Here is a 16,115-nt window from a genome sequence, read left to right as displayed (position 1 = left end):
TCCAACATCAGTGTGACCTCACAAATGCACTTCTGGAAGAATGGTCCAAAATTCCCATAAACACACTCCTAAACCTCATGGAAAGCCTTCCCAGAAGAGTTGAAGATGTTATAGCTGCAAAGGGGGGACAACATCATATTAAACCCTAAGGATTAAGAAGGAGATGCCACTTAAGTTCATATGCGAGTCAAGGCAGGTGAGCAAATACTTTTGGCAATATAGTGTATGTTACAATAATTTCATGGCATGAAAGTAAAGCTGGACTGGTAAAAGTAGTGGCATGGAATATGATTATATTACATGATGAATGTGCTTATATCATCATAATATTAATATTACAATGGCGGGTGGTCGATAGCTTGGATGAAGCCATAAAGACAGTTTTATTAGAACTGGACCACATTCCTTTGTTAAAACATGAGCAAGAGCCACACACAGGATGCTTTTCGTGACAGAAAAAATGTTTTCACTCTTCTCCCAACCTGTTTCAGCATGAGTTTGCCATCGTTACGGGTGGGGTTGAGTTGTACTGTTAGCAGGTGCATACAAAGGCTACCACAGTAGTGATTAGCTTGGATGTTAGCTGTAGAAAAACGGCTGTTTAATCAGGCCTCAACCACATTTCTTTATTAAAACAAGATCGAAGAGCCACACTGAAAGCTTCCCTCAGCAGAGATGTTTTTGCACATCTCCTGATAGGCTCTTGCATGAATTCTAGCCACCAACATGCTTCACCATTCAAACACTGTGGTAGCATTAGCCTGTAAAGCTCAGATTAGCACTGGAGCTGAGCTTGTTTGCAACCTCATTTTGTCTTGTCGCTCTGATTGGCCCATCAAATACGTGACAGACAGAGGGTTCACCCAGTCACATTCCATTTTTAAAAAAATGTCCTATCCTTCCCTTTATATGTGAGATTTCCCAGATAGATGTGAAACAAAGCCATGCAATGGATATATGAGACAGTCAATCTGGGATGTCAGGTTGATTTGGCACTCCCTTTTATACTTTGCTGACTTTGTCCTTTAGATACATGTGGAGCCTGTATGTCTTATAAAAAAGTATAGCGCCCTGAATACTTTTCCTGGAAAAATGTAAAAAAAAAAAAAAAAAAAAAAAAAAAAAAAAGCGCATAGATCTCTGCCACTTTTAGGGCCAGCTAAATAATAAAAAAAATAGATAAATAAATAAATAAACCCTCCTCACAGTAGCTTTGACCTTTGTGGTAGCCTAGTTGACTGTACTGTACCGATTTTTATACTTTTTTTTTCAACCTTATGGCTACATCCCATATCATATTTGCTATATCTTCTTTTCTCTGAAGCTAAATTGTCAGCATATATGGCAAAGTTGCAAAATAAAGATACTGTAAGAACTTTGACCGCAACACATTTATAATTACGCAGTATAATGCAAGCGTGACTCTTAAATTTGACGGAACTTGCGGATATCCACGAAGACCACTGTCATCCCCGAGAGCATAAACCTCGCGCACTTTCAGACTGAAACTCCCAGATGATCGCGAGCAGCTCTACGGGCAGAGAGCGTCGTTGAAATGAAACGTGCTACTGCAGAGTGGACTCCGCATCAAGGTGAGGTCCCAGACAGGCAGTTTAACTTTTATGGAAGCACTTACAAAGATTTGCGGCTGCAGAAACTAGCGCTAGAGACCAGACTTGCTCCAAACACGTGTAGAAGGCAACTTTTAAAAGAAGCTGCAGTTTTCGTCTAATGTAGCATGCCTTTATGCCCAGGTCTATTTGTTAAACAGAACCCGTAAAACTTGTACCCCATTGTTAACAGTCACACACGCTGTGCGAGGAATCCCGATTTAATTTAGACCTTTCATTCTCCTTTGCATTGGCGCGTTGCGGTGTTTCGCGTCTTTTGGTCACCTAACTAGATGGTTCCATCAGAGGGAATTACCCGCATCACTCAATGAAGTCCAATTATTGATCACACAACCCTTCTCTCTCCCTCTCTCCTTCCTCCAGCTCTCTCTCTCCTTTCCTGAAGTGCTGCAGCGAGGGAGGACTGACTGCATCGAAAAAAAGCCACACTGTCGTGCGCTGGCAATTACCTCTGATCTTATTCTACATTTAAAAAAAAAAAGCCCACAAGATTTGTTTTCTCCATAACGCCAAAGCGAAGCCGGATGCAATGGGTAACAGTCAGCTCAGTTCACTGCTCTCGCCATAAATGACGGTAGGTACCCACTACTTTTTTCACTGAAACATGCTGAGTGTGTAAGACTTTCTAGTTTGAGAAAGATCTTGTATATTCATCCAACAGTTTAATGAGGAGTATTATCGAGGTTCACTGATCAGATTGCTCGTTGTTTTGCATTTTAAACATCTCCAACTATCATCTCAGCTGGGTTATCTCATTTTTTATCAATCCATTTATGCATTAAAAGTTATGCTGTTTTCTGGGCATGTTTTCCCCCCTATCTAGCCAATATGACTAATGCAGAAGTAGAGAAAATTACATCATAAAGTTCAAATTTAACAACATTAGATTTGTATCAAAGAAAAGATACCTTGTCAAGAGTTCAATTTGATTCTCTTAGTGTGCACATACTGATAGAGCTGGCAGCATATCTACCTCATTGAAGTGCTTTAAAAGACGTTTAAATGTTTTTTCTTTATGTAAATCACAGATGTAAACCCATTATTCATATTTAGTGGTGTCTAACATGGTTGATATTGTCCTCAGCATGAGCAGAGTTTGAGGTTGTGGGCTGTGGACTGTGCACTCTGTAGTGCAATCCAGCCACCTGCCCCGGGGCAGTTAAAGCACTCTGCGCTGCCGCCAAAAAGAGGAGAGGATGCTGGAGCAGGCAACTGACTCATCCGTGAACTGCACCTCGAGAGGCAGTGAGCGATTGACAGGCACACAGCCGGTGAACTGGAAATGTGTGGCAAAGTGCTTTGTTTGCAGTCTGCAGGCTGCCGTAGTGGTGCTGCTGCTGGTTTACACTGACTGTGTCCTGCAATAAAAAAAGGAAAGTGTTGAATGAGGGAAAGTGATTGCACGTTGCAGATTTCACTCCTTTAGCCCACTTACAACTGATGTCAAGTTACATCAGGTTGTTTCTGGAAAATAAGAGGGTAATTCTAACACTGAATGCCCTTAGTCTTCATGCAGTGCTGTCTCTGTCTTAACCATAGACATGTAGGTTTTCCCTAAGTTTGTGCAGACTCACAGGATCAGATTTTAGGAAAGAAAGGTTCTGTTTCTTAAAAGAAATTTGTTACATACAGATTAAGAGACCTCTGAATGGATGATTACACATTATTTTTGAGACAACTTAAACTTTATAGATGATATTACCTTCAAGAATCCTCATATCATCCTCAAACAGTACCTCATTGAATGTGTCCCATCTTCCACCATTTGCTCAATCAGTGTTTTTATGCCAATGAACATTAAGTTCTGCACCATACAGAGGTGATGAGACGTGTTATATTCCTGCAACGTAACCCTCACTAGATGTTTCTGCAGTGAAGTCTTGCAAGGTTGGGAGACCATATTTTAGCCCAGAAAGATCACAGACATGATGTAAAAAAAAGTATAATCAACTTTACATATAATGTAATCTTTCTAGTTATGCAGGACTTTTGTTCATATCTAACCTTGTTTTTTATTCATAAACAGCTCTGAACAAACCCAATCATCTAAGTATGCAGACTCACAGTAAAGGAAATCCTGTTTTTTTCCCGTAACAGTGATATGCACACAGGTGATTAAAGTCAATTCCCATATTAATAGATGATAGGGGCAGACGTCAACCTGCTGCAGCTGCTTCATGAATCTGTATGATGTAATGAAAGCATGGTTTGCAATCTGCTCTGCTTTTGAAGTTTTATCTTTGATGCTGAGGCCCTATCTGTTAATAAAAGGTGAAGGATGAGGTTTGGCTGCTTTCAAAGATACTTTTAACATTTTTTCCTTCACTTATGTGTAGCCATTTGCACAAACAACCCTTTTCCTTCTCTCTCTTGACGTTTATTCTTCCCAGCACCCATTTATTCTGATATAAATGCTCATCCTCTCCCTGCTCCTCCGCTCAGTCAGTAATGGCATCAGTGTTTGATGAAATCTCAGAACGGAAGACGTCCCGGGCCGGTTTTGCCTCAGCCTCTCAGATGAGGTCATGGGTTCTCCATTTTGATGGGATTACATGCGGCTCTGCCCACTTAGAGATTGGACCTGCTCATTCTGATGCTAATAGAGCAAACCTGCCGTCAGGCCACTGTGCTTGCGCATGTCTTTGAAAGGGCAGGACACTGGCAAGTCAAACCTGACTGGGATGAAAAGCATTTGTATTGTTTATATGGAAAGGAACATACACCATAACATCCATGTACAGTGCACATGGAGCTGAAAAATTAGCAACAACTGCCATGCATATATTTTGAAATTTTGATAGACTCACAAATTCTGCAGCTGCTCTTGTTGGTTTGTCTCATTATTCTTGTTTTGTTTATTTTTTAAGGGCTATCATCTGGACTACCAGACTGCACTATATAACTATAAAAAGCTTTATTGATTTTCCTCCAAGTCCTTATGAACAATATGAAGTATTTGTCTCCTTCAGTACTTATGGGTCAAGCAGCCAGAAATTCTAAGACCAGAATTGATTTTTCACTTCTTACTCTTACAACCTCTCCGTCAACACCCATCTGTTGGTTGGCACCTACAACCACATCAATCCTTCTAGCTAAATGCTTTGCTTATAGGGAACTGCTACAGAGTTAATAAATGTTTCATTAATGCTCAAGTTCTTCTGTCTAAGGCTTTTCTTTACCACTCTCATTATAACACAACTTTGTGTTGTGATTATCAAGCTTTTTTTTCTCTAAAAATACATATTAGCTGCTTCATCACTGAGGCTAATCATTCATAATAAGCAGCAAGTGTGTCTGCTTTAAAGACACCATTTGTCAGATGCACATAACATGGATTGTTTTGCCTCAACTTTAATGTAACAGCCCAAGCACCTATGTAAGACTTTCCTTTTTTATTGTCTTTATGTTGAGGCTCTAGGAAATTTGGGGCCAAGACCAAGTGATACAGGGCATACTTGGTGTTTTTTAGTATTCTAAAAAACCTGAAAGAAAGCAGGGCCGCTATCCATCACACAGACAGGAGGTATTGCCAGAGCAAGGCCTATTTTCTGCATCCTCACATGGTTCACAATCCAAAGATGTCTGCTTCCTAATTTAAAAGTACTGTGTTGCCCTGGGACAGTAAATAGGTACTTGTTCTTTATGTCAAAGTATGTTTTCTCATCATATGTAGGTTTGGATAAATCTGATCTTATGTTTTGTTTGGTTGCAAAGAGGTACACTGAGGTACAGTGAAAACAATGAGTTAAAGCTCTTGTGAGGAGTTTTTCTTTGTTTATGAAACAGACTGAAATTTATACTGATGCCTTTATCGGAGCTACAAAAGCAAACCAAACCATCTGGAATTGGACTGACTATTTTTATATGGTCATTATTAATGCCTGAAAGAACTGCTGCAGGGTAGGTGTCAGATAAGGTGAATTACAGCACACTGCAAAAACAGCCTTTATGTCCAGCTGGCACAGCAAAGACTCACAATAAGTAATACATTTGACTGTTTAAAGGGAGCAGGATGCCCTGACTTTAACACAGTTGGGACAAGTTCAACTAAAGATTGATTGCTTTGTCCACTAGGGGTGCCGCAAATCAATATACAGGAGATATTAGAAGGAAGATACCGGAACTCATTTGTTTGTCTGTAATGCCAACAACAGGCCATACATCTTCTCTGTGACTCTCTGACTGATGGGTGCAGTGAAGTCTCTGGCTCTAAATATGAATGGGGCTAAGTAGCCACAAGCTAAGAGGCTAGCAGGGCCTCTTTTCAGCCTCATTTTATCATAGTCATGGTTTTAAATGATAAACAAGCAAATACATCTTGTAGGCTGATTAGAGTGTAATGTCAGCTCAACCAGGATTCAATCCCACAACCAGTACATAGAGGACTACAGTCTCAGTAGATAGATTTCTGCTCTACCAACTGAGCTAAACTGTGAGTCTTGATGTCTTGTTCATGGACAAGTCGGTTCTGTGTGCTAGCTCCTTTTGTGAGTGAAAAGTACTGGCTCCCACTTAAGTGACAGTTTACTTTTTTCCGTTTTTGTTGTTGTTTCAAAGATCCAGTCAGCTGGTGGTCTTTCTTTAGTTAAAGCCAGTACTTTATTTGATTTGATTTAGCCAGGTTAGTCCCAATGAGATCGTAAATCTCTTTTTCAAGGGAGACTTGGCCAAGAATGGCAGCAATACATAATTTCATCAACCAATACACCTAAACACATACAGTACACATGAAATGATAAAAACAATAAGAAATCAGTTAAAACAGGAATGTTTGTCTTCAAAAGTCTTCACTAGGGATTTTAAAACATCCAGTCACCAACCTTTGCAGCTTAAATTCAGCCTGCAGATTGTTCCATGCAAAAGGTGCCAAAAACCTAAAGGCCTTCTTTCCCAACTCGGTTTGGACTCTGGGAACAACAAACTTCACAAAGTTCAGCGATCGCAGTTTGTGTTATCTATTCTTCAGGATTAAAAATGAGGCAAGATAATCCAGAATTTGCATGGAATGGCTTAGTAAATGAAGACATACCTATGTACAAGACGAAGTGTACTTAACCCTCTGGGGTCAAGGGTATAATTTTTTTTTTTTTACTAAATATGATTTTACCTCTATATTTAAGCTTAAAACTCTTTACCTTGCCTTGTGTGGTATCATTTTTTTCAGCACAACCTCACATGTATGATTTTACTCTTTTTTCATTTTTACTTACTGAATTAACACATTGGACCTAAAATCACACAAAAACATAAAATCTGAGTAGGAAAAATTTGGCATTTCCTTCATGTAGCCTATCCTACACATACTGTTAACCAGAGTTTACAATAGGTAACATACATGGATAACAGATGATATTAATGTTATTCTGCAGTAACATTGCAGAGTGTCCCAGTAAAAGATAAGCTGTAGAAGGCAGAGCAGAAGCACTGTGCACATTAAGAGAGCAGTGCTTCACACATTTACATTTGGATAGTAGAGCTTAAATGAATAAATTAAGCAAAATAAAGTAATACGCCAACATAAGATGAAATCAACTGAAAGAAAAGCACTATAACTTGTGCCTATTTGTGTCAAAACTTGGTAGACAATCTCCCATGCAGCCTCAATTATTCATTTTCGATCAGAAAAAGCCGCACAGACCGAAAAAAACTCATAAATAACACCCTGAACTCTAGAGATGATTCACATGGGATTGGTATTACCTGTGGACCCCTGTGTGTGTTGAAATATGGTAGGTAGTTTGCCCCGGAATTTTTATTTTGCAAATTACAGACATGGTCAAAATGCATGGGATTAAAACACAGATGTCCCACGCAGTTATTAAAAATTACAAGGGGTCCTTAGGTATTACTAATCCTCTGTAAATAGAGCTTTAGATGCGGTAGCTATCGGATATCAAATCGCCTTCAGTGACAAGACATTAAGGGTTACATCTCTGTATTCAAATGCCTGGATCAGATTTAAATCCTAGCTAATGCACTGTATAAAAGGGGTCTTAGAGACATGTAGGAATAAATATTCAAGAGAAATACAGTATGTTTGAAGCAGCGTTAAAAATGGGAGTGCCAGTGGTCTCCTAGTTCAATTGTGATTGCTCTCGTTGCTCGGGCTGTCGGTGCTGTCAGGGTCTCGTCAGCTGCAGTGAGGTGGGTCGTCTGTGTGCTCGGCTGTCCTCTGAGCCTCATCACCGCTGACAGGAGGCCTCACCATACACTCCATTGACTCTCTGACAGGCAGGCTCCACCAGGATACACCCTGTTTGCCAGTTTGTTTTGAGTAAAAATGATGTGTGATAGCCAGCATGACCTGAAAAGATAAATAGAACCAATTCAGTGACACTGGTGAGCTCTGACATACTCCTGGTGACTGTCAGTCTACTGAGACATTCAGGGACAGGAAGTAAGTTAAAGGAAAAATCCAGAAATGAGAAGAATTCAAGAAGTCCAAATTCTTAGGAAATGTTTGTTAATCTACCATTTATAATGTTAGAAGTGTCTTACAGGAAAAGAACATACAGTAGAAATGCAGCGCTCATGTCAGCAACAAGGCAAGCAACATTTTGGTTAAAGAAACAAACGCTAAAAGACAATCAATATGATTTATTCTCTGTATAGAACAGTGTCTGAGGTATCACCAGTGTCAGTGGAGCCATTAAAAAATTACCGCTCCTTGTGTAAAGGAGTGGTCTTATAAGCACTGGAGTCATACACTGAGCCAAAAGGGATTAGTAAGAGTCACCTTGAATCAGTAGTGTCATTTTGCCCAGTAAAATTGCATTATGGGAGCTGGAGCTGGCCCAGTGATTTGTGTCCTCCTGACAGCGCTTCAGTGTTCATTAGTGGCTTTGGTGAGCAGCTCCTAGACACACGGGAACCACACAGCTCTGACCTAACACACACACATAAAGAGACATGCAGAATGGACATCTCTGACCACTTCCAGCCTATCCCCAAATGTTTTCATAAAAATATCACTTTGAATCACTGAGCTCCAAAAGTATTTTCAATGCACCTTAATGATGGTTGCATATTTATGATGTATGAAAATGATACATTTAAGTAGCCATAATGAGTTAGGGAGGCAGGGTGATGCTTAAGTGTGGATCCCAGTTTGAACACTCATGTGAAATCATGTTACATCATGTGCTGTGGCAGGCTAGGGTCTCCCTCCTGTTGGCATAAAGGGGAAAGGGCTTCCCCCTCCGTGCTGTGAGCCTGCACACTCATACATGCATGACGTGTGGATGTGTGAAGGATTCTCTCTGTGTGCCTATTTTTATGCATTTGGCAAATGCATTTATGTTTTATAGATAGCAGACTGCAGAAATCAGAGCTCTTTCAGCATGATAGTGAGTATTTTTTCTACTGTATGCCTTTTTCTGAGAGTGCATTTATCTATGCATCTGCTCAAAACCATTTCCCCTTTTCTCCTTTCTTTGCACCAATCAAATGTGACAGTGCCGTTCCGGTTGGGTCGTCACTTCCATTACAATAAACCAGCTCTTTATTGGGGGCAAATTGATTTTCGGGCAGGGCCTTGTTTATTAGCTTCTACTCCTCAGAGATGATCTTGAGTCAGCACATTCAGCTTTTCTGTGTAAAATTTCACTTTGAAACTAACTCCAAGTCATGAAATGCAAAGAATAAAAACAGCCCTGAATGGTGAGTATTTGTTTTGAATAAACTATACAGCTAGAGTTTTCTCACATCCATCCAAATGATTGAAAGTCCTGAGAGGAGTGTGAATGAATGATTAAAGATGGTGTTTGCTGTCAGTGGGGCGTCACTTGTTAATCTTGGATGTAGCAGGAGAAATATGATTTACAGGGACTATCTGACGAGTATCTCTGTCTTTCTCCTTCTCTTTATGCTCCCTACCTTTCCTCCTTGTTTGTATTCCTTTTTTATTTTCCGTCTCTTCACCCCTTCTCCCTTCTCTCCTAGCCTGGCCTATGATTGCCACAGCCATCCTGGATTGTCTCCTGTGGTGACTGCAGACTCAAGAGTCTTCTCCCCTGCTGACCCACTGATCTCACCACCTGTAATTTGCCCACCAGCTTACACAACCCCCTACTTGCCCTTTTCCCCTTTTCTGTTACTTCTAAATATCCTCTGAACCCCTGTGAAGGCCTACTGTTGGAGGCAAAATGGAGGACACTTACAATAACAGGACTTCCCTAGCGAAGGGGGCCAAGGACATGGTGAAAGAGGCAAAGCGACATGCAGCAAAGAAAGTCAATAAGGTGGTGGACCGTGCTGCAGATGAGTACTCAGGCCACCGAAACTACAGTAGATTCCAGGATGAGGAGGATGAAGATGAGGATTTCTACAGGAACCCACCGAGGCAGGATGGAGAACACTACCGTGACAATGACGAGGGCTCCAGCGACGCCACAGAGGGCCACGATGATGAGGATGAGATCTACGAGGGCGAGTACCAGGGGATCCCCTCTGCAGGAGACAGGAAGCATAAGGAGGGTCAGGTGGCGCTGGGGCAACCTATCTCAGACGCATCTAGGGACCGTAAGGTACTGGAGGAGGAAAGACAGGCTGATGAGGAGGAACTGGCCCAACAGTACGAGCTGATCATCCAGGAGTGTGGACACGGGAGGTTCCAGTGGCAGCTCTTCCTGGTGCTTGGGCTGGCCCTCATGTCAGATGGAGTGGAGGTGTTCGTAGTGGGCTTTGTGCTGCCCAGTGCAGAGACAGACATGTGTGTACCAAACTCCAGCTCAGGATGGCTTGGTAAGTCTCTTTGTTTGTATGAGTTTGCATGTTCACCAGGGAATGCTCCCAGCAAAGTTTGTTTCATTATATCTACCTTCTTAATTTGGTTGAACCTTTCTTTATACCACCACTGCTTGCAATGTTAGCTTTGCAGATATCGTGAGTAGCTGTAGAAACTGCAGGTGTAACAGGCTTGAAATACATTTAAATGTCTTAGCCTTTTTTGTTTGCCCCTTTGTGCCATGTTGGCTCAGCCTTGTGACATGCACAGGCCAGCCAGTGCTGACAGTGCAGTAGAACATATATGTACTTTCCTTGAATGCAGAATAAAATTGAATTATATAGACTTATAGATAAAGATCGGCCCCAGGGATCAGGCTATTTGAGTCAATACTTGACAGTTAGCAGATACCTGGATTGGATCGTTGCATCCCTACTTTTATTATATCCTGCACTTTTGCTGTCATTCTGCTATTCGTTGCTTTGTGGAACACTTACAAATGCCCAGTCTGTAAGTACAGTAATGTGATGCAGCATTAAAAGGTATGGGCAGTATAAATCACAAACTGAAAAAATAGAATTACTGTTATACTGGTCTCATGAGTGCTGAATTGGTTTTGGCCTGGAAACTACTGAACAAAATCTGTAACAAGTTGGAAAATTTGAGTTTAAAGGGAGTGTGTTCTCTGGTGAAAAGGGTTTTCCTCATCAGGACATGTCCCATTTCTTTATGATCTCTTTAATCTGTCCCTCCTAAGAAAGGTTATACTAGTTTTGGTTTTTTTCATTAGTTTTTATTTTTATTTCGTTTTCTCTTTCTGTGTTCGATTTCAGTTTAGTTTTTATTAGTTTTGACTGCTGGTTTGTTAGTTAGTTTCTATTTTGCAAAAATGCTTCGTTTTAGTTTAGTTTTTATTGGTTTTAGTTTTTGTTTTTTACGGATAGATGTAAGGCCCAAGTGAGAGTCATACATTTTTAAAACATATTAAAGGGATACTTCAACATTTTGGCAAATTCACCCATTGCCATAACTCCTATAGTCTTAGTAATAGGTTAGTTTCCTTTAGTTGTCGGTGCAAGCTCTTTTTAGATCTGGGGGGACTGATATACCAGCTGCACAGCTAATGCTATGGAAGCAGACGATATTTTTTGCTTTCCCTAATCAAACTCATCAAATACACAATCCAACTACACAAAAACGCTCTCGTGAACAAATTTTGACCTACACATTCACCACACTATGAAATAATAACGTATAATTATGTAACATTACAACACATGAAGCAAATACTCGGAACTATTTCTTGAGTAAACCACTGGGCGGAGTGACACAGTCCAGCAGCCATGTCTGGAGTGTAGTTCCGACTTTGCATTTAACTTTAAAGCATCTCCGTCTTGTAATGTTCCATGATTATTTCATGCAGCATATACCATGCAGCTGGTATATCGGTCCCCCCAGATCTAGAAACAGCTTGCACCAACCACCTAAGGAAACGAACCCATTACTAAGACTATCGTAATGATGATGTTTGTGAAGTCTTAACCAATCAGATCAAGCAATTTTACACTCCCCAGACTTGGGTGTTGGTGCCAGTCAGTATGGTTGTGTCAAAGACAAAGGATATGTTGTCTCCATTTTTATTTTATATTAATTAAGTAAGCGCACTATACAGTTTTAGTTAGTTATTGTTTTTTTTTTCGTAAAGCTCATTTTTTAATTTAGTTTCAGTTAACTAAAATTATTTTTGAATTTCAGTTTTAGTTATTTAATTAGTTTTAGTTAACTATAACAAACTTGCTCCCAAGTATAAATTCGAGTGGAAAAAACTGAACAGGCATCTTTAATCAACTTGTCAATGTCTTTTTAATAATAAAAATGCCCTATAATTTTTCACAGTCAAACAAACAACCTTGAAAGAGGACATTTTCCAACCAGGGTGATAGATTAACAAGATTAGCATACTTAGCAACAAATGTGGCAACATAAGGGAAAACATGTTTTTATATAATCTAATTTTTTTGATGCCTTGTTAGGACAATAATAACATGGCACATATGGTGGATGGTTTCCTATATCCAGTGCATGAAATATAATTCAGACTAATCTGGAAAACATCCGATACAAAGTGTTTTGGAAAGGCAGGACTTTTCAAAATAATCCTAGGAAGGTGATTGGACAAATGCTCTGTATGTCACTTTCATTCATGCCAATCAGAGCAACAAGAGAAAATTAGGTTATACTCATGCATAGATCATGTTATAAACCGAGCACGGCAAACAGGCGCTGTCATAGTTTACCAACATTGTAAGTTGTTGGTGAATAAGACTCATGCCGAGGTTGGTTAGTAGCAGTGGAAAAAAAAAAAACAAGAAAAAAGAAATTGCAAAGAAAAGCTTTCAGTGTGGCTTTTGTTTTTATTAAGAAATGTGCCCCAGTCCTGATTAAAGTGCTGCTATATGAAAGCTACAACTGAGCTATTCGCTACACTGGCAGCAGCCATTGTATCTACCGAGTGTTAACATCTTTTCACCATGTAAAGCTTTCAGTGCTGTTCTTTGCTCATTGTTTTATAGAAAAAAATGTGGTCCAGTTCTCATCCAACTTCTGCTATGCTATAGCTACATCTGAGCTAAAAGCTGTACCAGTAGCGTTCTATATACCTGCTTACAGTCCAACTAAACCCTGCCTGTAGCTACCGCCTCACTCTTCTCAAGTGATGCTGTTTCCAGTTCTGGGAAAATAGTTTCAGATTGGAGCGTTGCAAGATGGATCATATGATATATAATATAATGCGATATGATAAAATTTAGACAATATGATACAATATGATGGGCAACGATAAGATATGATACATTATGATATGATACGCTATCAAACGATTAATACAATTTGATCCGATCTAATACAGTATGATGTGATATCATACTGTATTAGATAATACACTATTATACAATAAGATATGATACAATATGATTCAATACGATACAATACAATACAATAAGATTTGATACAATATTAGGGCTCGACTGATTATGAATGATTAACATGCCTGCTGATTAAATCGGCAGATTATAGCTTATTAAAAATAATTGTTGATTAGCTAAAAGTTTGCAGATAGAGGCCAATGTAATATCACTATCGGCATCTGCCCTCAAAAAACCCATATTGGCTCAGTACAATATGGTACGATACAATGCAATATGATACTCTATGATTGGATATGATACAATATGATATGATATGGGACAATATGATGTGAAATGATATATGATAGGATACAATGAGATATGATACATTATGATACAATCTGATATGTTGTGATATGATACAGTGCAATATGATTTGACACACTTTTTTGTTCCCTTGGGAAAATTTTTCATGGACTCCAAGTGCTGCACACATACAGCTGCCACCACACTGATAAATTAGAGGAATAAGCAACAATAATCCACAAATAAACACGAATCCAAAGATACATGGAGTAACAAGTACCAGCATACAGTATATTGCACATACCCATGTTGCACAAGAAAGCCAGGAAACATTAAAAACTAATATTAAGTTTTCGTTATGTTAGACAGTTATGAAAGACAGTTGTTGCTCAACTGTATGCACTAACTGATAACTGATAAGCAGACATGCCCAGTTTATACTTCTACAAATCCCCATCAGAGACAGAAAACTTACAAAGGAGAAAATGATGATGAATACCATAGATGCTCTGCTGTCTCTGTGGGTTTCAATAGACAGCAGTGCTCAACAGACTTCTTATCATACAACAAAATTTATGTTAACTTGAGCTGTCTTTTAAATAACATTAATGCCCAGAGCTTCTTGTCCTTTGCTTTCCTAATGGCAGAATTATTGACCCATACTGGGAGCTGCAAGGAAGGATTCGCTATTGTAGATATAGCTACTGGTATGTCAACATCATTGGACTGAAGTTCTGGCAAAGACTTTGCTGTCTTTAGTGATTTAATTCGTGTCCTATAGGTGTTGTTGAAGGGTCCAAAGTGATCAAAACATACAGTTTATATGAATAGATGTATTCTGCACTTGTCATTGGATACGCTGTTTTGAGGAGACAGAGAATTGAAATGCCCAGCTCTTTCTGCCTTCCAAGGCTCTGCACCAGCCATGTGACTGAAGGCTTTGAATACACTGGAGGAATAAAAACCATTCCAGCCTGCATATATACTTCATTTAGTTATTTTCTGACATGTAGGAACATGAATATAAAGCATTTAACATTCTGCAATAATGGCTTTAGTAGTTTATAGACTATAAGTTGTTAAAAATTAGTTTTGCATGTCTTTACATTTTATGTGTCAGAGCTTATCCTTGTGGTGTTTCATATGGACGAGGTGTTTCGGTCCACTGGTCTCCATGTCAGGATTAGGAGGGTAGGTTCTATTCCCCGTTTGCTCCTTGTGTTGAGAAGAAGTCCCAGCAGTCCCAGTGGCTGCAGGTGTATAATCCATCACCTCAGAGCGGTGTGCAGGGGCTGACTCACTGTGTCAGTACCAGAGAAGGGAGGACATTAATTCTAGCACACAGATTTTAGATACTTACCGCCACAGTGAGACATGACAATGCATCAACTGCAGTGCAACATCTGATGCAGAAGTGATACAGCAGGGCCTCTTTGAGGACTGAAGTTTGAAGAATTTGGACTTCTTCCCCGACTCCCTGTATTGTTTGCTGCCTCTGAGGGAAACTATATACATAGATTGTTCAGTGAGGAGGTATAAATTTCAAAAATATATTATTAAAATATGTTGTATAGTTTTAAATGCATATCCATAAAGGGGGAGTCATTGTTACATCCTCACAAGATGTTATACACAGAGCACCTTCATTGTTCCATCTCTTTCCAAGTATCCATGTAAACCCTTTTTTTTCTCTCTAGCCAAGCAAAGTCCTGCAGGCATTCATGCTCCACGCTCTGCTTCTCCTTGTTCGTGACTCCATCCCTCACCCCCTGTCCCTCCCTCTCACCCTCCATTCTCTATGTGCCTCTCTTTTCTTCTCCCATCCTCCCCCATTCTCCTCTTCTCTCCTGCTGATTGCCCCAAGGCTCCTCCCTGTTGACGGGAACATGATTGGTGTGTGCATGTGTTTGTGTGTATGGGGAGGGGTGTTTGTGTTTGTGTGTGTGCATGTCTGAGCATCGCCCACATGATTACTATGACCTTGTTGGTATCCATTTGGAGTTTTCCAGAGTAATTATACTTAATTACAGCTAACAAAATGGAGGGAAATGATGTTTAACAGGTAGCATGGTAATCTGTAAAAGCTATTGCTTTGAAGTGTAGAAATAAACAGCAGCCAGCACATCTGTTGATATGTGATATTAGAGAGGACTGAGATTTCAAGATAGTCATACAGCTTTTTTTAACCAAGTAGAATAATAAAGTTCTTAACATAAATGCAACACAAGACAATCTGGAGGGAAGCTGCTGAGGGATGCTTGATTGTTTTTTTGTAAATTCTAATGTTTTTTAAATGAAGAATGACAAATAAATAGATTTTACAGTACCTATAAAAAGTATTCATCCCCTTGGATGTTTTATTCTTTGATTGTATCCTAAATCAATCATGGTCAATATAATTAGCTTTTCTGACAAAAAATGACAAAAAAAATCCTCTTTGATGTCAAAGTGAAAAAAGATTTCTACAAAGTAATACCAATTAAATAAAAAATATGTAAGGTAAAATAAGTGACTGCATAAATATTTGCCCCCTTTAAAGTGAATGAC

The 16,115-nt window shown here is 39.5% G+C and overlaps 1 protein-coding gene across 1 annotated transcript in view; it reads left to right on the top strand.

Moving 5' to 3' along the window:
* The first annotated feature begins 1,454 nt into the window (after positions 1-1,454).
* sv2ca (synaptic vesicle glycoprotein 2Ca) overlaps positions 1,455-16,115 on the top strand; it is a 51,421-nt gene continuing 36,760 nt past the window's right edge. The window contains exons 1-3 of the mRNA XM_041788059.1: positions 1,455-1,592; positions 1,995-2,205; positions 9,573-10,373. Of these exons, the coding sequence (XP_041643993.1) occupies positions 9,776-10,373 (598 nt within the window). The 5' untranslated portion in view covers positions 1,455-1,592; positions 1,995-2,205; positions 9,573-9,775. The remainder of the gene's footprint in view (positions 1,593-1,994; positions 2,206-9,572; positions 10,374-16,115) is intronic.

This window comes from Cheilinus undulatus, linkage group 5, assembly GCF_018320785.1.
Source record: "Cheilinus undulatus linkage group 5, ASM1832078v1, whole genome shotgun sequence".
NCBI classification, from domain to species: domain Eukaryota; kingdom Metazoa; phylum Chordata; class Actinopteri; order Labriformes; family Labridae; genus Cheilinus; species Cheilinus undulatus.
The sequence above is the reverse complement of the archived record's forward strand: the minus strand, read 5'-3'. Positions and strand labels throughout refer to the sequence as shown.